Raw genomic sequence first — 19,862 nt, 5'->3', positions numbered from 1 at the left:
AGCTTTAAATTAAAATAATGCTGTGTCTGAATATTTCTGACCCTTAGAGCCTGCAGCCTTACGTAAGGGTTTTATACAATGAAAGTGCAATAACCACACTAGATTGCAGATTGTAGACTGGATTTACACTATCTGTCAATCATCCACTTCAGGCTTTATACGCAGTAGGGCCCTAAATGTAGATTATGCTTCAAACCTGAGAAGTAAGATGGCCAATTTATGTTATTTTTTTATTGAAGGGAGGCAAAAGGATCAACGTAAGTTTTCGAACCGGTTGGTAATGTTTTTAAAGGAACAACACAATGGTTCAGCGCGAATCATGAGTCAGCAGATTCCGGAGGCGCAGGAGCGGAAGCGCTAAGCGTGAGCCAGCAGATTTCATGGACGCGTTAACCCGGTTAAACGAAGGGTTCTGGGTTCACATGTGTCCTAATTATCTGACCATGAACTGACTCCCCCCCTGCACTAAAGACGTACATTTAATTTCGGCGAGATTTAAAAACGCGTCTGTGTGTTTAACGGGCACTAACTGTCTGGACAGCTTTATACTTTGATTTGGACGGAGTGTTTTCTTTGTATTAAGAGTTCACTTAGTACAAGTACGCGAGGTTCTTTAGCTGAGAGCACATTTCTGACGGTAAATAAACAGAGTGTTTAAAAGGTGTAATTCTCATTAATATAAAGTGCAATTAAAACTGTTTTTGTAGCTAATGTCAGACTGAAGCACTGTCGCCTGTGGACGTTTACCTGTAGATGGATCATGGAGGACAGGCGGGTGGACAAAAGGTGGGCCCCAGAGAAGGAAGAAGCTCCTACAGAGGCTTCCTCCTGGATGAAAAGGAGCTGCAGGAACTAGAGTCCGAGTTTGAGGACTTCAGTTCAGACGACCATAACGAGGTGAGCTATTCTGAGGTTTAGACGGGTGTATTTTAACGAGAACATCGACTCTCAAGGTCTGCTCTGAGATTTTAATGTTGCCGCTCCATGAGAATCGGGTCTGTTATAAATGTGTGGGTTCAGTGAAAAGATACACATCAAGGATCCATTTCAGTGGTGCAGAGAAGCTTCCAGAGATCTGTATCCCCCATCACCAGTGTGACTGATCAGTGGCAGCTGTGTGGGCCCGGTCCAGTGGAGCTGGAATAACTGAAGATTCCTGCTGACCTCACCTGGGATTCCATTACGTTCCTCGCTAAATAAAAGCAATAAGTGTGTGTGTGTGTGTGTGTGTGTGTGTGTGTGGTGTGTGTGTGTGTGTGTGTGTGTGTGTGTGTGTGGTGCAGGGTTTGAGCAGCACCAGCTTGGGTCATGGTGGGAGTCAGTGGGACCCCTGGTGGCAGCCACAGGGGCGCTGAAGAGACCAGGGGCCGCTGCTACCAGGGGGACTGTCCGTCCCGTGGCCCCCGTCACCTGCCTGTTGTCTGAACAGTCTGAGTGCTATTTACAGTAGTTATTATATTTTAGATGCACTTTGACCTTTGACACTTGGTGGTTGTGCCCGCTGGCCTGTGCCAGACCACCCGATCGGTTCCACAATAGCCGCTCCAAAGACGGGTTCTGTTCTGTTGGACTGATCAACATTGGCCCTTAACGGCAGATGTGTTGATAATTTGAGCTGACTCGTTAAAGTCATTTGGCTTAATGGGCCTGTGCTAGTTGGCTCCTTTTTCAGGATACACAAGACCTGTTTGATAAATGTGTGTGTGTGTGTGTGTGGTGTGTGGGTGGGTGGGGTGCTCTGTTTATGCAGACTAAATCCCTACCTGCAAGAAGGTCTTAAGTAGGATTAGGGCTTGGGTGATTGAGTGGTTGGACGCTCAGCTGCACGTGTGAGACAGGTGTGTGTACATCGCTGTCGTTCCGACCACGCTACGTTAAGTTTAGTGTGTCTCCAGTAAATATCGGGTGCAACCACGATGGTGAATCGTGTAAATCTCATGGTAATGATTTGCTACAGACCCTAGAATGGAAAAGAGCCGATGTTTATCGTCTAGGATTCTTCCAGGCTCATCCAGCCTGTGTGTCCCAGGTCCTGTGTGTCATATGTGTGAATACATATGTATGAATACATATGTGTGTGTGTGTGTGTGTGTGTGTGTGGGTGGGTGGGGTGCTCTGTTTATGCAGACTAAATCCCTACCTGCAAGAAGGTCTTAAGTAGGATTAGGGCTTGGGTGATTGAGTGGTTGGACGCTCAGCTGCACGTGTGAGACAGGTGTGTGTACATCGCTGTTGTTCCGCTGTTGTGTGTGTATACATGAAAATGATGTTATCTTATATACACACACAACAGTTATGTCACATATTGTCCCCTAAACTGGTCTTAAGATATTTGTTTTTCTTCAGCTCAAAAATATTCCAGGTACAAATGTGAGAAACAGGAACAGAAATTTAACAGAAGTCGCCGTTTATGCTCTGAACAGCAGGGGGCAGTATTGTGTTGCCTGCTAAACATCACCCTGTCTGTCCCTCGATTTCCCCCAGACCAGTCCAAGCTCCATGTCCGGGTACTGGGGGGGTCGGGAACGGTCCAACACAGCTGAAGACGTGGGACATCCCGACGCTCCAGTTCCAGACAGCTTTTGCTCGTCATTTCCTGCTCCTAAACCAACAGCTCCTTTAGTCGGTTACACGTGTGGTCCAATCGCTTCAGCCAACGATGCTTTCACACCCCCGTTCGGAACCACGTGCACCTCAGAATGGAATCCTGTCAGTGTCGCAGCTCACCTACACCTGCTGGGGGAGGCCTTGTCCCTGATTGGCCTCCATCTAAAGGGGACTAAAGTGAGCAAAATGGAATTTGAATTTTAAAATGTTTATTATGCTGAATTATTGGTCACGATGTGAACGTGTCAAGAGTTGGAACTGGTATAAATGAAGCTTCGCTTCAAGTAGGCACAGCCCAGCACAGCCCGGCACAGCCCGGCACACACTACAGCCCAGCCCGGCACACTACAGCCCAGCCCAGCACACTACAGCCCACTACAGCCCAGCCCAGCACACTACAGCCCAGCCCAGCCCGGCACACTACAGCCCGGCACACTACAGCCCAGCACACTACAGCCCAGCCCGGCACACTACAGCCCAGCCCGGCACAGCCCGGCACACTACAGCCCAGCCCGGCACAGCACACTACAGCCCAGCCGGCACAGCACACTACAGCCTGGCCAGCCCACTACAGCCCAGCACACTACAGCCCAGCACGGCACAGCCCACTACAGCCCAGCCCAGCACACTACAGCCCAGCCTGGCACACTACAGCAGATTCCAGCTGCTGTAAACTGGTCAGAAAAGTTGTGAATTCCCTGCATGTTCAGCTGCAGCTGATCTTTGCCTCCTTGCGTTGCTGCAGAAGTGGGTGAGCGTGTCCAACAGCGTGTCCCTCCTCCTGGACTCGCTGCTCTGTGCCCTGGCTCCGCTCACCGTCCTCACTGCAGAGATACCTGAGCTGGGACGCTGCACTCAGCACAGCCTGGTGAGAGCAGCGTCCACACCACCTGTTTCCTCCTTAAGATGTCTCCAAATTCTGCTGGATACAGACGTGCAGGCAACATCTGAACCTTTTGCATTTTAAGGCCTCCACTCTGGAAAACATCGCCTATCTGATGCCGGGGATGTAAGTGACCCTCAGGATCACTGACCAGCACCTTCGGAAACACTGGAGGACTTTAAATTATTGCTTTTGTGAAAAGTTGTTTTTGTTCCTCTTCCCTTAAGATGAGGCGCTTAAATACATCGGCTTTGCTCCTTCGGTGAAATGATGTGTCTGGAGATTTTTTGGCCTTTCACTCAACAGACACCTTTGATTTTCTGTCCGTCGACCTGTAATTATGGGATTTCACAGCGGCATCAATCATGCACCTTAGACGGTGGCCGCTGCCGCTAGATGGAACAAATAGAAAGCGTTTATGGGCACGGAGAGCAGGGTTTAGGCTTGGCCGCTCATAGATGCTGCGTCTGCTTCTGCTGTGAGGTTACCGTACAACAAACGCAAGTTTCAGTTTTAATCCTGCCCGGCACACCGAGCATCTAACCTGCAGAACCTCACAGGTTAATGGTTTTAAGGAATGAAGCTGAGGCGCGGTGATACAGCTGTTACAGTCAGGATTAGGCCTTATTTAGCCCTCCTTTTACATACCACAGGTTTTCAGCTCGCTTTAGCCCCGCCCACAGTCCATAACCAGGTCACAGCTCAGACAGAAACTGGTCTGTGTAGAACAGTTTTAAAGCCAAGATTCTTTTAACCTTCCTCTGACTTTGAAGTGCCCATATGTGTCAAAAAAACTACAACAGCACACCAACCAAATTTTAGCTTCTAAGGCTAAATAAGAGCCGAAACTCCCTGTTCTTAGCGCGCGCTACGCTTAGCATTAAATTATGGAGGTAAAATCAAGGCGAAATGATTTCCGGCTGCCCCGTCACCTACCTCCTCCACCCCGTCCTGGAATGTTTGGCACTATGTAGACAAAGGAACCTGTTGTGTGTGGAAAAAAGAAAAACCAAAACCACATTTTCGTGCGTCTTGATATGTGCACGAGGTCCCAGCTGGGAGTGGTGAGGCGTGTGCTCACCTGAGAAGGCAGGTTTCAGTCGGGATTAGCCAGTCGACGTCCACACGGCCCTCGTCTGGAGGAGCAGCTGATGTCCGCTGAACAAACGGGGACGCAGAAGACGAGAAGACAGCTTCAGCGACTGCTAACAGCTGAGTGTGGTTTCTTATTTATGAGCTAATAAAGTACATGTGTGGGCTGAGTTCTGCTAAAGCAGCAGATTTGAGGTTTTTACTTTTTATTTGCCGTCTATCAGCTGCGGGTGTCAATAGACGGAAGTGGCGTTTTTACAGGTTTGGTTTAGTGCCGATTCTAACTTTACATTTGCAGAAGAAGGTGTTGCGTTTCTCCTAAATGATTAAAGTTATCACTAAAGAGAATGTAGTTGGACAGGGCGGCTGAGGTGTGGCAAATGTTGAGATCCAATCAGAGCAAAGAAGGAACAAAAGCTTCATTTAGGTGGCTGCTAATATCATTTATGGCATTCCTTGTCCAGTCATCTGGAACATGTGAGAATATAATAGAAAGAAATGTTGGAATCCTCGTAATGATCAAAGAGACGAGGCAGATATCAACGTTTAGAAGTCTGGATTGGAGTCCGAACGTTGAGCTTTACTGCGCATTAACACGTGTTTCCCCCCACAGCCATGAGTGGACACAGGACAGGGAGTCCCTATGGGTCCTGGGGGCCCGAGGTGAGGCTCGTCCTGCTGGGAAACATCGGATGTGGCAAGACGACGTCGGCAGACACCATCCTGGGTCAGCTGTCCCCCGTCTCTGTCAGCAGCTCCAGGAGCTGCCAGCTTCGGAGCGGGACATTCGATCAGAGGAACGTCAGGCTTGTGGAGGCACCGAGGTGGTACTGGTCTGGAGGCAAGATGGAGGAGAGCGTTAGGAAGGAGACGCAGAGGGCAGTAACCCTGGTAGCACCAGGCCTTCATGCCATTCTCCTGCTGGTGCCTGTCAACCAGTTCACAGAGGTGGGTCCGTCCCAACATATGAGGGAGCGAGTCTTCCTTTAATGCCTCTTTGGTGAAAAGCTTCTCCCTGCTTTTGTCAGATGGACAGTCAGGTGCCTGCAGAGCTGCAGGAGCTGTTTGGGGAGGAGGTTCTGGCTCACACCATAGTCCTGCTGACCTGTGGAGACTATTTAATGAGATTGAAAGCAGAGGTATTTCAAATAAATTCAAATAGCCCGCGTGCTCCATAAGAACATTTATTCCCAGTTTCATCTTTAATAATTAAGCTAACGATTTCATTTGATTATATTGCCAAGTGTCGTAAAATGAGCTGACCGGCGCAAGTTAGATGTGGTTCAGCCTTATTTCGTATTTAACAGTCAAAATGACCCATAGTTCAACATGTAATAACAGCCAAGCTCCAATACACATTGTGCTTCAGCCTCAGATATAAATCACAGATAAAAAATGAGCAGAAAACCATGTTTTGAATTCTCTCAAATGTGATTAAGCGACCGACCAGACGTGCCTTCCGCGCTGCTTCGGTCTCATTTGCTGCACTAGACTATTCGACCCAACTTAAAACGACCTTTTTTGCTACAGGAATACCTGCAGAAACAACCCCCAGGGCTAAGAGGGCTGATTGCTCAGTGTGGGGGGAGGTACCATGTCTTCAACAACCGTCAGCAGCAGAACAGGGAGCAGGTGCAGCAACTGCTGGAGAAGGTAAGAAGCTGGAACGCGGCCCTGCAAGGAGCGCTCCCAACCGCCAACATTCAAAACAATGTTGTTTGATTATCCTAAAAATGTTCCGCATAGATTGAATAATGAAATTCCACATTACATATTTATCCAGTAAACGTGGCTTGAACCTTGACTTGCCTGAGGAACTGATTATTATTCAGAGGTTGGGGGTCAAACTCCCTCTCTGCTGGTGCTTAGTTGCAGCACAACGAGTTCCTGATATGTGTGTAGGCAGGAAAAACTGAAATAATCATCTTTTAAATAAGCAAATGGCAATCAGTCGGCAAATAAGAAGGTACATGTTTCAGTCATGTCATCAGCCTATTGAAAGGTCACATTCTTACAGGTCTTACATAATTATGGGGTGGGAGGGTTTTCAGTTAAATCCTTGTAATTGGATAAGCAGCAACACCTTTTCATGCACGTACAGGTGGACAGCATGGTGAGGGAAAGTGGAGAATTCCACATGAAAACAGACCAGGAACGGCAGCTGGAAAAAAGAGTGAAGGAGAGAAAACAAGAGCTTATGGAGGAATACAGAGCTCAAAAGGAGCAGCGAAAAGAGAGCAAAGCTTCTCAACACCTCGGTGATGCCAAACCACGCAGCAGTAGTGATGGACCAGAGGAGCGCACCACCTCCATGGACAGAGAAAGGAATGGGATGGAGGCCGGAGCAGGTCTGAGCCATGTGCACAACAGACTTTATGCCGACCATCAGTCAGCGTCTCCTTATGAGAGGGAGGTGACCAGCAGCCCCAGTCCCAGACTGAAGTCAGGTAACACGTGGCACCGTGCGCTCCATCTCATTTTACTTCTGAAAGTTCCACAAGCAGATCAAAATGGCACCGCTTATGTTTGTGTGTAGGAGGAGCTATTCTCTCCCAAAAACCTGAAGTGAAACCACCTCCCAGCCAGACGGGTACGTAAGACTATAAATGTTGCTTCTGATGATTAGAAAGGGTTCCAAATGTTCATGAACTTCACTTTATCAGGCCATTATCGATTCAGCGGTGCGGAAGATGGACCCTCAGAGGTGTCGCTGACTTCATCTTCTCAGCTCCTTGTTTTCTCCTCTTCCACCTCCTCACCATCTTCATCAGCCACCTCCTCCTCCTCCTCTTCCTTCCCCACTGTCTCATCTGCTCCGGAGTTACGTCTGGTGCTGCTGGGGCGATCTGGATCAGGAAAAAGCACAGCTGGCAACGTCATATTGGGGCAGGAGGAGTTCAAGACCCTCCCCGAAAGCCTCACTGCCGTCACTAAGGCCTGTGAGAAAAAGAGGAATGTGGTAGAAGGAAGACGGGTAAGCAGTAAAAACAGCTGTATTTTGACTTTATTTTTACATTATCGTGACATGAAAGGTAGAAATGAGCCTTGAATGGACTCTTCACGCTGTATTTCCTCCTCCTGGCCTGCAGGTGGCGGTGGTGGACACCCCAGACTGGTTCAACTCGGAGAGAACTCCGGACGAGGTGCGGGCTGAGATCTCCGCCTGCGTGACTCTGTCCAGTCCCGGTCCTCACGTATTCCTCTTCTGCGTCCCCTTGGACCAGCCTGCAAAGACTGAGCTGCAGGCTCTGGCAGCTTTGGAGTCCGTTTTTGGCCCCGAAGCTGTTCAGAAACACACGATTGTTCTGTTCACTCACGCCGACCGACTGAAGGAGAGCAAGAGGGGCGGTGGCGTGGAGGCGTACATTGCCGGTCAGCGGGGGGATCTGTTAAAGCTTGTGGAGAAGTGCAGGGACAGGTTTCATGTGCTGGAGTTGGGAAGTGATCTGCAGCATCAAAATAATGTGTCTCAGCTGTTGGAGAACGTGGAGCAGACGGTGGAGGAAGCTGGTGGACAGTGCTACTCCTGTCCCGCTTTTCAGGAGGCCGAGGACAGGGTCAGGCAGAGACAGATGGAGATAGTCAGAGAGAGAAAGAGGAATAAAGTAGAGGAAGAGGGGCGAGCAGATGTCAGGCAGCTCGGCTCTCAGAGGCGTGTCCTTTATCCCTACTTGCAGCCGCTGGCTGAGGCAGAAGAAGAGGAAGTAAAAGAGGACGAGATCGAGAGGACGCGGGACGAGGCGGAGATGAGTGTTAAAGCGGTAAATATCGAGAGCCTTCCTCCCGTCTCACTGTCACACCTGTCCCCCTCCCTCGTTCAGTCCGTCATGGAGAAAATGCAGCCTTGTGCTCAACATTTCTACAAGCTCATGTCCAACGGTGCTGGAAGCGTCGGCAGCGGGGCGACAAGGGTGAAGAATAGCCCCGTGTGGGCAACAGTGGGCAGCAGAGCGCAGGACATCCAGAAGATGGTGGCTGAAAGCCCCGTGTGGGAGAGGGTGGGGTCAAGCGCCGGTCAGGTGTCCAAACTAGTGGGAGACAGAGTTCCCAAGGTGGTGGTCGAGAGTTCTGCCTGGGTCGGATCTGGAGCCAAGGCAGCGGCGGCCAGTCCCGTCTGGGGGAAAGTCGGGTCGGGGGCCAAACTGGTAGCGGACGGCTCGGTGCGGGTCGGAACAGGGATCGGCGCCGGTGCAAAGACGGTGGCACAGAGCCCATTGTGGGGGAAGATGGGGTCCGCGCCAAAGCGGGGGCCAAGATGGTAGCCGAGAGTTCGGTGTGGGAGAAAGCTGGAAGTGCTGCTCGGCGGGTGCCCGTGGTCGTCATGCTGGCGCGCTGCTGGGTCTGGTGCTTGGCGTCTTTCTGGGCGGTGCTGTCGGCGGAGCGGCGGGGGCGGCTGCTGGATCGGCTGTGACTGAGGTGGGGAGACGGAAGCTGAGCAGCAGAAGCGCGTCGGGGGGGAGGGACGGCGCCGCGGACGGCGTGACCGAGGCGGGGAGCAAAAGCATGAACTCTGTGGTACAAAAAGGAGGGAAAGTGTTCAAAAGTGAATGAGAGTCGGAACATTTGTCATTTAAATATCTTGAATTCGTCTTGTACATAAATCGAAGCTTTAATCAGTCTTCTTTCATGTTTCTTTCCTTTTTAAAGGGCTTTAATGCAAGTTGTTTTCAGAATATGCCTCTAACCTTTGTTCATGGTTTTCATGACTTCTGCTGATGAGTGAATGAATGAATGTGTCTAAATGGGTAAATCAGCAAATAATGTTGGTGCTTTTACGCAAAGTGTAAAAATCAATAAGAATATAGAGGTGTTTCACGTATTCTGCTCATTTTACCGTATGTAACTAACCCAGCAACATTAAAGGACCCTCTATTGTTTCCAGTTTTAATTCAAACGTTTCATTTAAATGTCCGTGTCGCCATATAGGGTCAATTATAGTTCTAGTGTTCATTAAGTTGTACCCGCTGGTTTAGTCTGGAGGTGACTGGTTAAATACAGATACACCAGTAAGCGGTTGTGAGGGGCCGCGTCAGTGGAACGGAGGCGTGAACCTTATCTGTCCAGCCAGGCTGGCGAGAATCGCCCTCGTTGGTCTCAGATTAGGGAGCGTAAACAGTCCTGTAAGAACTGTAGCAGCACAACAAGAGTGAGTTTAATACTCCCAACATGGGTGCAGCATTAGTTTATAGCCGTTTAGTTGCAACGGCTGTTTTTCAGGGCGTGTCGGAGAGGAACGCCATGAGCCTAGAGGTGACCGTATGTATTGTGAAAGCACCACTTCCTGTTTTGTGGCCCCGAAACTGGGTGTGTGAAGGTTCCCAGAGCATCCTGGTGACTGTCTCTTCTCTGGTTTTCCTCTGTCCACATCGGTTACCAGCCAGCACGTCCTGACACACACAAACACACACACTGTCACCTCCCCCAGGAAACTCGTTGGCCGTCAATGAGACAGCACTAACTGTAGGCATTTCCTGGCCGCCTGATAGCAGCGACCACACGGGCAGAGAGGCGGCAGCTCCCGCTCATGGCTGCCAGGCTTCCACGCTCGCAGACCATCCTGCTACCAAAGCCGCCCCATCTTTAACCGCACTCCAACATCCAGATCTCCTCTTCCTCGCTCTCGACCGCACATGGCTCACTTTCGCCAGTTTTCTGCCCACAACTCTTTGCTCACCCACTAAATTCTGCTCCCATTAAATTCTGCTCCCACTAAATTCTGCTCCCACTAAATTCTGCTCCCACTAAATTCTGCGTGACGTCTGGACCTCCGCAGAGGTGTGGAAATAAAGCGAGCGCCCTCACGTGTGCGAGCGTTCCGCAGATTGCTCCACTGGATACGCGGATGTTCCCCAAACTTTCGGCAAACACGGCAAAACATTTGTGTGTGTGTTGAAACTGTGCTGACGCGCAGCAGTCTCGAGAGCGCAATAAGAGGATGTTAATTCAGGAACAGCAAACTTAAACACTTTATTTCTGTCTGGCGCAAGTGTGTCGCAACACCGGGCGGGTCAGGTGACCCTGGCCTGACAATAACAGCAGGAACAGTGGAAACTGCGACTCGGATCGGCTCAGAACAGAGCTGCAGGAACGCTGCGCGATTACAGGTTCGGGTTTTTCACGTGTCCATCGTCACCCAAGTCCTGGCTGGGGTGCAGATTAAAAGGATCTCTGCTCGTCTCTGCATAGTTCATGGCAGAAAAATGTCCGAGCAAAGTGGTGCAGTCAAAGCTCGTTTCACAATCCATCTGCTTCAAATGCAATCTTTGCACGCCACTACAGGAAACACGCATCAAATATCTGTAAAGATCCGTCTCCTTTGATCTCTTGTCGTCACCGCTCGTCGCTCGTGGCGACCACCATCCTCATCTGGCCCTTGACTTTCCCCAGGATGTCGTGAGTCACCAGCGAGGTCTTTGTCCCGAAGCCCTCCTCGCTGTCTGTGTCGCCATAACAGCTGGATGTGGACGGCGAGTTCGCCAGAGCGGCGACCGAGTCGGTGGAGTCTCTGTCCCTGTTGGCGTTGGCCATGGCGGGACGGGCGGCGGGCGACGGCGGGCCGGCCTGCGGGTTCCTGCTGCTGGAGCCCAGCTTGGCGGCGCTCTCGTCCCCGCGCTGGGGCTCGGTCGAATCCCTGCTCTTGTCCTGCGCCTGGTCGTTGAGCAGAGTGACCAGGAAGTTGATGTACTTGACAGCCAGACGCAGGATCTCGTTCTTGCTGAGCTTCTTGTCGGGGGGGTGCGTGGGGATGAGTTTTCTCAGCTCCGAAAAAGCCCCGTTCACGTTCTGCTGTCGCCAGCGTTCGCGGCTGTTGGTGAAGACCCGGCGAGCGATTTTCTGAGGAGGGCCTGTTAGACACAGAAACAAAATCTTATGGGGGGGGGGCATAAACAGGAAGATGAAGACCAGCGGATTCAGAGTGATGCAGCATATTTGACATCAGCACGTCGTGGAACTCAAACAGTCCAGCTGCTATGATTCAACCACCAGAACGACCCTGACCTGGGGGACTGAGAACCTCAAATCCAGACCATAATCTCCATGCCAAGACCTTCTAGCGCTCTACTGACATTTATATTAACTACAGAATGACTCGAGCTCTCGTCAGGCATTTTTGTCGCTTCTTGCAGTGAGAAAAACCGTTTCAGCATCTACGGCTTCGTCTCACCAAGAGAGAATCACCATGGCAACCGTGAGTGGGACACAGCGGACTCAGGCACCACTGTGCACGGGTTAGTTTTGTTGAGCTGCAGTTGCCACGGTTTTTGCCATCATCTAACAGCTGATCTGTGGCAGGACGGCTCACAGGATCCAGGAGAAGACGTGAAGGTGTCTGAATCGGAAACTCACATTCGCTCATCTCCATCTCCAGGTGTGAGGAGGCTCTCCGCTTGATCCGGCTGTTGAGGAGGCCGTAATTCCCTCCCGAGGGGCCCAGGTAGGAACTACAGAGGAAAAACAAGGAGCGTTTTTTATGTAGCGCCATGAATTGAGCTGAATTAGTGACGGCAGCTCTTGCAGGAGCGTAGAAGTGGTTTGTTGTGGTCGGAGCCCGATTGGGGATTGGTTCATGCCGAGATTTAGCTCATGAAACCTGCTGCTTCAGATCAATGATTCCTGCTACAAACACGCTACAGAGGTGTGAGAAGGGAACCGGAGTCCCAGACCTCCATGACAGATGGTGAAACAGAGCAGAGTAGATAAGCATTGGTGGGGGGGGGGCTTTATTAACCATGAAGAACCTCTGTTCAATGCTCTTGCTATCGGTTAAATGTAGCCAGCGGCTAAATGTAGCATCAACCCTCAGCTTTCTTGGTACGCCCAAAATATGATTAATGCTCGAACGTTGGGGTGACAAATGTGAAGTTGCCTTAAAACTGCACACATCCTGCTGTCAACGTCACAAAACCACGCAACTATTAATCATGATGGGATGTCATGAAATCCCTGCAGTTTGAGGTTTCCTCTGATACAAAAACCCCCGCTGTTGCCAACAAAAGTTCTCCCTTACCCAAGGAAAGGGTAGTGTGTGTGTGTGTGTGTGTGTGTGGTGTGTGTGTGTGTGTGTGCGTGAGTGTGTGAGTGTGAGTGTGTGAGGGAGAAATCGGTCTATGCGACTGGTGCTTTTAATTGTCTTCCTGTTAGATGACAATATTCCATATATTATAAGAGAATTCAGACTTCCACTTAATTAATTCTTTAATATCTCAAAGGCAAATTATTTTATTTCACTTTCGTCTACTCGGCAAATTCTTAATAATAGTTTGAAACAGGGCAGATCTGCTCCAGACCGTGTTCAGGGTTGATGATAATAACCAGTTAATAACAGCTAACAGGCCGACTCACCTGCTGAACAGAGGGTGAGCCGACAGGTACTGCTGAGGGAACAGGGGACCTGGGGAGGCAGCTGGGGGCCCCGCAGGGCCCACGGAGGAGCCAGGGTGGGCAACAGGCAGGCAGGCCAGCTGGGTGCGGTTGAGGTCCCCGTGGGGCCCGTGTAACAGGTGAGGAATTGGGTGGAGGGCGGTCAGAGGGGTGCTGGTGAGCGGGAGGGGGGGTTTGCTGTGTCCGAGGCTGATGACCGGTATGTGTGGAGGAAGGGCCGAGGACGGAGAGGACAGGGGCAGAGAGGCGGTGGCGGTTGTTAGCGGGACGGGACAGGGGGTGGTCTTGGCCGGGGCGGGGAGAAGAGGAGGCGGAGAGGAAGGAGCCGGGGACCCGTCCGTTTGAGCTCCGGCACATGTTGGGCCTCCTGGTTTGTCCTCCTCTTCATCAGCGTCCATGGCAGCAGGCACGGGGGCCTGGTCCGTCCCCGTGTGCTGAGTGTTGAGCCCAGGAGGAGGGCTCAGGGAGGGGGGGGTGTCCACGCAGCCCCTGTCTTCAGTGCCGTGGCCGACAGCATCTCGTGACGCCTTCCTCGGGGGGGGCTGTGCTGCTCTGTGGAAGCACAATCTGGGGAAGATGCTTCAGAGGAGGAAGAGGAGGAGCGGCGAGGAAGGTCTATGGGAGAGGCAGGTGTGGCAGCGGGGTCCAGCTTCTCCATCATGGTGGAACCTTGCTGGTACCCGACTCAGGTTCTTCTCAGCTGTGTGCTCTCTTCCCTGTGTCAGCGTCACGTGCACATTCGTACCGCAGTGGTCTCTGAACGGTCTCTCATTGGATGTCCTCTTCCGAAGACACGGACGTCTCTCTGGTCTCCTCAGATCCCCAGGATGTGAGTGAAAAGGTGCCAGTGGGACATTTTTCACGCCGGCTGGTTCTGCGCGGGCTTTAACAGGCGACCGTTTCCATGGCGCCGTCCCTGGAAGCTACGCGGAGCGGCGGCGGGTGTCGTACGGCGGCCTGAGTCACATTCTTCTCTGCAGGCATCCTGCGCCTCAGATCGGGGGCCTGTGAGCGGGTCTCCGGAGGCCGTTCTGAATAATTCTGCCCCTTAGTGTGTGTGTGTTCTGAGGATGTGAGTCAAAATCCTTTAAAGCGTTTGAAACTTCCCAGACTGAAGATTGGAGTGATATCAAAGAGGCTGTTGAACAAAAGACAAAGAAAAAGAATGCACTCAGGATATACGGCATGTTTGGTATCAGTCAACCTAAATAGGTCAGATAGAAAAAAAAGGTCAAATTTGAGCCGAACGACATGTAAAAGGCTAAAAATGAGAGTTAGGTTTTTCCATTTTGACCCACAGATCAGCCGGACGGCGGGACGCTGCGTTTCGAGATCGCTCGGTCCTGCGCGTTATTTCTTTCTTTTTCTGGGGGTTTTGCAGCTGTTCTGGTCTTTATTTTGAACAGTTCCGTCTTTCACAGCCAGTGTCATTTTTACCATCGAGACATTTATAGATTAACATCACAAAGTCACGTCAGAAAAACCCAGAAATAACCCATCAAGTCAACAACGTAAACGGCTTTAAAAATTCAAGAGTCATTTCCTTAATCAGGATTTCTTGATAATTGTGCTCCGCTCGTCCCCGATTAGCTGTTATTTAGGTTATTTTAACATTTGCATGCGATTGTACTTCTCTGAGAAGTTATAATCCATCTGGAGTTACTTTTACTTGTGCTCTTCAAAATATGATCCACCACATTTGTACAGTTAACTCTTCTTCCCAAAATATGCAGACACGAGGCAGCAGGCAAAATAAAATAAAGGATAGAATAAAGCCCATAAAGAGTAAAGACGTCTGACGTTGGAGGGCAGGTTAAACGTGTACTCACAGATGTTTTAGCTGCTGTGGGGCACATCTGTCTGTCCAAATCATCCGTTGAACTCCAGCGGGCGGGTGCGCGGCGTCTCTCCTCAGTATATAGCGTCCTCCTCCTCCTCCTCCTCTCCTCCTCCTCCTCCTCCTCCTCCTCCTCCTCCTCCTCCTCCTCCTCCTCCTGTCGCAGCCTCTGTCACACTCACATGTGTGACATGACGCCTCCTCTCACACGTGTCACTAACACAACAAGAAACGATCGTGAGCTTCAGCGGCCGGAGGGACAGACGCAGGGTTGGGACCACAAGGTGGACAAAGGCAAACTCTGGACTCTGTCCCCCCGTCTGTCTGTCCACCTGTCCCCCCGTCTGTCTGTCCGCCTGTCCCCCTGTCTGTCTGTCCACCTGTCCCCCTGTCTGTCTGTCACTGTCCGCCTGTCCGACCCTTCGTTCTCTCACTCTCTCTGCCAGCGGGACACAATATCCCTGGTCCTGGCAAATATGAGGTGGGACATGGCGGGGGGGGGGGGGGGGGCAGGGAGAGTTTTCCGCTCCCTGCTGGACAAGAGGATGTGCGAGTGCAATATGGTGGCCGCTGATAACAGCCTCAAAAGCTGCCTGTGGCCTGGAGATAAGGAACCTCCACCACCCCACCTCCCATTCCACATCCAATACACACACACACACACACACACACACACACACACACACACACACACACACACACACACACACACACAGGTTTACGTCTGCTGGTCAGTTCAGACTTTGAAGAATCCTGCTGGAAATATCCCACTAACATCCCACTGTGATAAACAAACTGTTTGACTGCACACGTTCGTTACTGTTACACATGTTCAGGCAGACATATTAATGTCACACACACGCACACACACACACACCACACACACACACGCACACGCACACACACACACACACGTGTTGAGACAGGAAAATCTCCTATACACGTGCACATTACTGTCAGAATCCCATCTTTATGATAGGGTCTGTACCAATCAAAAGTCTCTTCTGTCTATAAAACGGAGTCACGTGCATGAACCTGCACGGACGTCGTCTGTCCTCACTTTCCACGTTAAAAACAATTCTTTTTAGCTTTAAAATTGAAATTGCAGTCATTTTATTCATGGCATTTATTATCTGGAACCCTAGCGAGGGGAGTCGACGTCTATTAGCAGATGAAAGCAGCAAATCCACCTGCACGTTGACTCTGAACCTAAATTCCACCATTTTCTTTCACAAATGCAAACGACTCCACTCGTTAGCGACGTCAGCGTGCACCTGCGGCGCTGACGAGCAACGCTCCAGTCGTCAGAGGGGCCAACTTCCCTCTGCGAGAGCTGCCAACCTTCCTTCCTCCGTGTGACGCTCGCGCCCGCCCGTTCCTGCCGCCTCCTCCCACCTCCAGGTCAGCGGCTGGGACACAGGCGTGGAGCCGCGGCGGCTGCGTGACCTTCGAGGTCCTGGGAAAGAAATCCCAATTTTTGGAACGCGCGCCAGGCAGTTCCGTCGTGGCCTTCATCGTGCTTTCTGCCCAACCCCCCCCACCCTTTCCATACATCACCACCATCGCCATCACCATCAGCACCGCTCACTGGGCCGAGGGCCTGAACGTGCCGGGTGGCTCAGGATGAGGGAGCGGGCAGAGCCGCCACTCGATGGTCCGCTGCGCCGTTTTGCCTGCTGCAGCTGTGGTTCCGGCTGATCGCCCCCTGAGCGCCAGAACGCCGTTGATGTGGCACCGCGGCGCCTGCACACGTTGCACGAATTTGCCTGTAACATATATAAATCTACACAAGGGACACGGCGGAATCCTTCAGGGATTACATCTCACTTTGTGTTCCACCTTGAATGTAGAGACTTCGGATACAAGCAAGTAGTGTTTAAAATTATATAAATATGTCACACGAAGTTGTGCTGAAAAGTCCTGACAGCAAAGACGTGGAGGGAGATTTTAATCTGTTAAAACGTTTTAATAGTCGCGTCCTCACAGGCGTGAAATCGGTGAAGTTCGGGTTTCCCCCCGATTTTACTGCAACGGACCAACAGTCCAAATCCTCACCCTGGTGGGTTGGGGGGGGGGGGGGGGACACGCCGCTGACCTTGTTATTTAAGTCCTCGTGTGAACGCAGCAACTGTAAATGGGGACAATAATAGAAACACACAATAAAAGACAGCTTCCGCTTCTCCAGTGAGCCAGGAAGAAATCGAGAGAGGATTGTTTTAATCTCGGAGCCAAGTTGTCACACCCTCCTAATGTATGTGTGCCGCACAGTATCGATGGTGTGTGTGTGTGTGTGTGTGTGTGTGTGCCTACCAGGCCAGTAAACATGGTCCGTGAGGGCATTAGCTCCAGCCCACAATGCTAATGCTAATAATAGCCATTTTTTTTAGTTTGAGGTTTGCTGAGCGAACAGGAGGACTCAGACGTGTCAGGGGAATTTCTGCTTCTGTTTGTTAGCAGCCACGGCTGCTTTACAGGACTAGCTTGACTTGATCTAACTTTTTAATCATTAGATTAGATGAGATGAGATGAGATGAGATTAGAGGGGAGCACAGATTAGAAGGCCAAAACATAGCGTTGTGATGCATGGTTACGTGCACGCGTCCCAGTAGATCCTCACACACTCCCTGAAGCGGGCTCCGTGGCCCCGTTTCCTCCACGTCTCGTAAACACTATTGTGTGTCGGGTGATAAGAATCACCGGAGCCTAATTGTGTGAGGTAATTTTCACAGTCGGCTTCGCGGAGAAAGTGACCGACAATCCTGCGAGCGCCGGCGGGCGCGCACGCTCTAGGTAATCCCCGGCCCCGGCCGCTGACCTTTGACCCCGGGACAATGTTCTGGCCCAGCGCGTGCACCCGGGCCGGAGCGAAGGTTAATGGCGTCTTTAGTTTGTGGTCAAAGTAAAGAGGCTTTATGTTTCCCTCCCGATAGAAAGGTTACTGTAACAGCAGCTCTTACATGCCGATGACACGTTGCACCATTCCCAGGATGCACCTGGGTAGCAGCGAGTGGGCGGACATGGGGGGGGGGGCAGCTGTTTCCTGCTCACACTTCCTGGTTGGTCAGACAGAGAAGGGGGGGGGGTTGAAGCGAGGTAGGGGGAATTCAGACGAAGGGTGGATTAAGGTGATTGAGGAATCCTTTCTCCAAACAGGATGGACAGAGGTGTCCTCATAAAGGCTGGAGAAGGGATCCGACGAGCGGCGGTCCGGGGAAGCTGGGAGAGGTGGCGGAGGGGGGGTATTCAGGGGCAGAGCGGAAGGCAGATGGAGGAGGGCTCCTTTATTGTTTCCAGCCTCAGAATAGACTCACTCAGCAGGCAGGGAAAGCGCGGCCGCTGGGCTAATCAGACAATAATGGCTCCAATCAATCGTTTCCTTGATTGCGCGCTCACACTGAAACCCGGCGTCAGCGGCTGAGCGGGAGCCAGAGAGGCGGCACGGCGGCACACTTTCAGCAGACGATCACGCGGGGACGCCAAACACGCCGCGCCTCGTCGCCATGGTTACGGGTTTCATGCTGAGGTAGTCAGCGAAGACTAAAAGTATTCTAAAAGTATAGAAAGTTACGTTCTGGTCGACCTTTCTGGGGGGAGGGGGGTCGATGTTCAACCTGTGTGTGTGTGTGTGTGCGTGTGTGCGTGTGTGTGTGTGTGTGTGTGTGTGTGTGTGTGTGTGTGTGTGTGTGTGTGTGTCTGCCCTGAGGCCACGATGACACTGCGTGGAAAGAGTCTTGTCATCTCCTCTCATATTTCTCATATTTCTCAGATTCCACTCTGCGTTCCAGCCTGTTGGGGGGGGCTGTTGTGCCCCCCCCCCCCCCCCACACACACCCACACCCACCCCCCATCCTGTCAAAATAGGAAACAGTATCACTTTTCCAGTTTTTCCTCATTTTTCAACGCTGGTTGAAAATATCGCCTTCCTGTTTGGACCCGTGTTTGTTCTGGATGAGTTTTCCTTCATTATCTGGGATCTCGTTGTTGCACATGTTGTCCAGCTGGTTTTTCTGTGTGTGGACGGAAGCTGGAAACCACTGGTAATGCCTCAGAGCATATAGAATATATATGGCCACCATATCAATGTCGTCGGTTCATCTGAGTACTCACAGATTAGCTGCTTTAAGAATGGAGGGTCATCTAAATTTCTGCTGTTTTTAGAACTTTGAATTGTTTATCTCTCTCAACATTTTACATGTTTTCATGACGCAGTATTGAAACAGACTTGCATGGAAGCAACTTTAGACGCCTTCTTAAATGATGTTTACATCAAATCCAATCCAATCACCCTTATTTACCCTATTTTTTAGCCTCGGTGTAAATATGAAACGTCAATCTTTCACCTTTTGCCCCGAACCACTGTTGGCTCGAATCTCGGAACCTTTTTCGCTTCTCGCCACAAGATGGCGACAAACTACTGATATTTGCAAGCGTCACCGCTGCCTCTGCTGATCTGGTGCAGCGTGCAACTACCCACAACGACCCACAACGACCCACAACGACCCACAACGACCCACAACTACCCACAACTACCCACAACTACCCACAACGACCCACAACGACCCACAACTACCCACAACTACCCACAACGACCCACAACTACCCACAACTACCCACAACTACTCCACTATCTCCACGTCCAGCGTCATCACATCAGTCAAGCATGTGAGGGTGCTTTGGATCAACAAGGTTTGGAGTCTGAAAAGAGTCTGAAAGATTCTGAAAAGAGTCTGAAAAGAGTCTGAAAAGAGTCTGAAAGATTCTGAAAGATTCTGAAAAGAGTCTGAAAAGAGTCTGAAAGATTCTGAAAGATTCTGAAAAGAGTCTGAAAAGAGTCTGAAAGATTCTGAAAGATTCTGAAAAGAGTCTGAAAAGAGTCTGAAAAGAGTCTGAAAGGTTCTGAAAGAGTTTTTTCTTCTTTGCTTTGGGTTCTTCCCCCAACAATCAATGCGGTTCTGATTGATTTTGTTTTACGAGCCCGTTTCCAAGGCTGTCCTTGTTCTCCAGGCTGTACAGTCCAACCTCTGTTACCTTTGGTCTGCGCTGCACTCCGACGTGCACGTG

The 19,862-nt window shown here is 50.9% G+C and overlaps 3 protein-coding genes across 7 annotated transcripts; 2 read left to right on the top strand and 1 right to left on the bottom strand.

Moving 5' to 3' along the window:
- Positions 1-322: 322 nt before the first annotated feature.
- On the top strand, positions 323-3,758 carry LOC130527263 (HMG domain-containing protein 4-like). Of its 4 annotated transcripts, none has more exons than XM_057035551.1 (6): positions 334-637; positions 754-912; positions 2,485-2,539; positions 2,624-2,784; positions 3,353-3,475; positions 3,576-3,758. In XM_057035551.1, the coding sequence occupies exons 2-6, from the start codon at positions 754-756 to the stop codon at positions 3,618-3,620; spliced, it is 543 nt and encodes a 180-aa protein (XP_056891531.1). In that variant the 5' UTR covers positions 334-637; the 3' UTR covers positions 3,621-3,758. The 4 variants fall into 4 exon arrangements, with proteins under 4 accessions (XP_056891528.1, XP_056891530.1, XP_056891531.1 ...); XM_057035552.1 differs by having other exon boundaries at positions 346-637; positions 754-897; XM_057035548.1 differs by having other exon boundaries at positions 323-637; positions 2,485-2,784.
- Positions 3,759-4,236: 478 nt separating this feature from the next.
- Positions 4,237-9,470, top strand: LOC130527258 (uncharacterized). Of its 2 annotated transcripts, none has more exons than XM_057035527.1 (8): positions 4,237-4,701; positions 5,196-5,530; positions 5,611-5,721; positions 6,113-6,235; positions 6,684-7,029; positions 7,119-7,172; positions 7,246-7,556; positions 7,672-9,470. In XM_057035527.1, the coding sequence occupies exons 2-8, from the start codon at positions 5,198-5,200 to the stop codon at positions 8,842-8,844; spliced, it is 2,451 nt and encodes an 816-aa protein (XP_056891507.1). In that variant the 5' UTR covers positions 4,237-4,701; positions 5,196-5,197; the 3' UTR covers positions 8,845-9,470. The 2 variants fall into 2 exon arrangements, with proteins under 2 accessions (XP_056891507.1, XP_056891506.1); XM_057035526.1 differs by lacking the exon at positions 4,237-4,701 and adding an exon at positions 4,737-5,059.
- A 1,054-nt stretch (positions 9,471-10,524) lies between these two features.
- lyl1 (LYL1 basic helix-loop-helix family member) lies at positions 10,525-14,908 on the bottom strand. The gene is made up of 4 exons (XM_057035546.1): positions 14,794-14,908; positions 12,926-14,102; positions 11,930-12,024; positions 10,525-11,427 (listed from the first exon to the last, which is right to left on the bottom strand). The coding sequence occupies exons 2-4, from the start codon at positions 13,360-13,362 to the stop codon at positions 10,913-10,915; spliced, it is 1,047 nt and encodes a 348-aa protein (XP_056891526.1). The 5' UTR covers positions 13,363-14,102; positions 14,794-14,908; the 3' UTR covers positions 10,525-10,912.
- Positions 14,909-19,862: the final 4,954 nt, after the last annotated feature.

The sequence above is a fragment of the Takifugu flavidus genome, chromosome 6, assembly GCF_003711565.1.
Source record: "Takifugu flavidus isolate HTHZ2018 chromosome 6, ASM371156v2, whole genome shotgun sequence".
Classification (NCBI taxonomy): Eukaryota; Metazoa; Chordata; class Actinopteri; order Tetraodontiformes; family Tetraodontidae; genus Takifugu; species Takifugu flavidus.
The sequence above is the reverse complement of the archived record's forward strand: the minus strand, read 5'-3'. Positions and strand labels throughout refer to the sequence as shown.

Coding starts and splice junctions, on each gene's coding strand:
- LOC130527263 (XM_057035548.1), top strand. CDS start 754: ATGGATCATGGAGGACAGGCGGGTGGACAAAAGGTGGGCCCCAGAGAA. Junction 913..2,484: donor ACGAGGTGAGCTATTCTGAG/GTTTAGACGGGT, acceptor GATTTCCCCCAG/ACCAGTCCAAGCTCCATGTC. Junction 2,785..3,352: donor TCCATCTAAAGGGGACTAAA/GTGAGCAAAATG, acceptor GCGTTGCTGCAG/AAGTGGGTGAGCGTGTCCAA.
- LOC130527258 (XM_057035526.1), top strand. CDS start 4,963: ATGTTGAGATCCAATCAGAGCAAAGAAGGAACAAAAGCTTCATTTAGG. Junction 6,236..6,683: donor TGCAGCAACTGCTGGAGAAG/GTAAGAAGCTGG, acceptor ATGCACGTACAG/GTGGACAGCATGGTGAGGGA. Junction 7,173..7,245: donor ACCACCTCCCAGCCAGACGG/GTACGTAAGACT, acceptor TCACTTTATCAG/GCCATTATCGATTCAGCGGT.
- lyl1 (XM_057035546.1), bottom strand. CDS start 13,362: ATGGACGCTGATGAAGAGGAGGACAAACCAGGAGGCCCAACATGTGCC. Junction 12,025..12,925: donor GCTCACCCTCTGTTCAGCAG/GTGAGTCGGCCT, acceptor TTTCCTCTGTAG/TTCCTACCTGGGCCCCTCGG. Junction 11,428..11,929: donor GGAGATGGAGATGAGCGAAT/GTGAGTTTCCGA, acceptor TGTGTCTAACAG/GCCCTCCTCAGAAAATCGCT.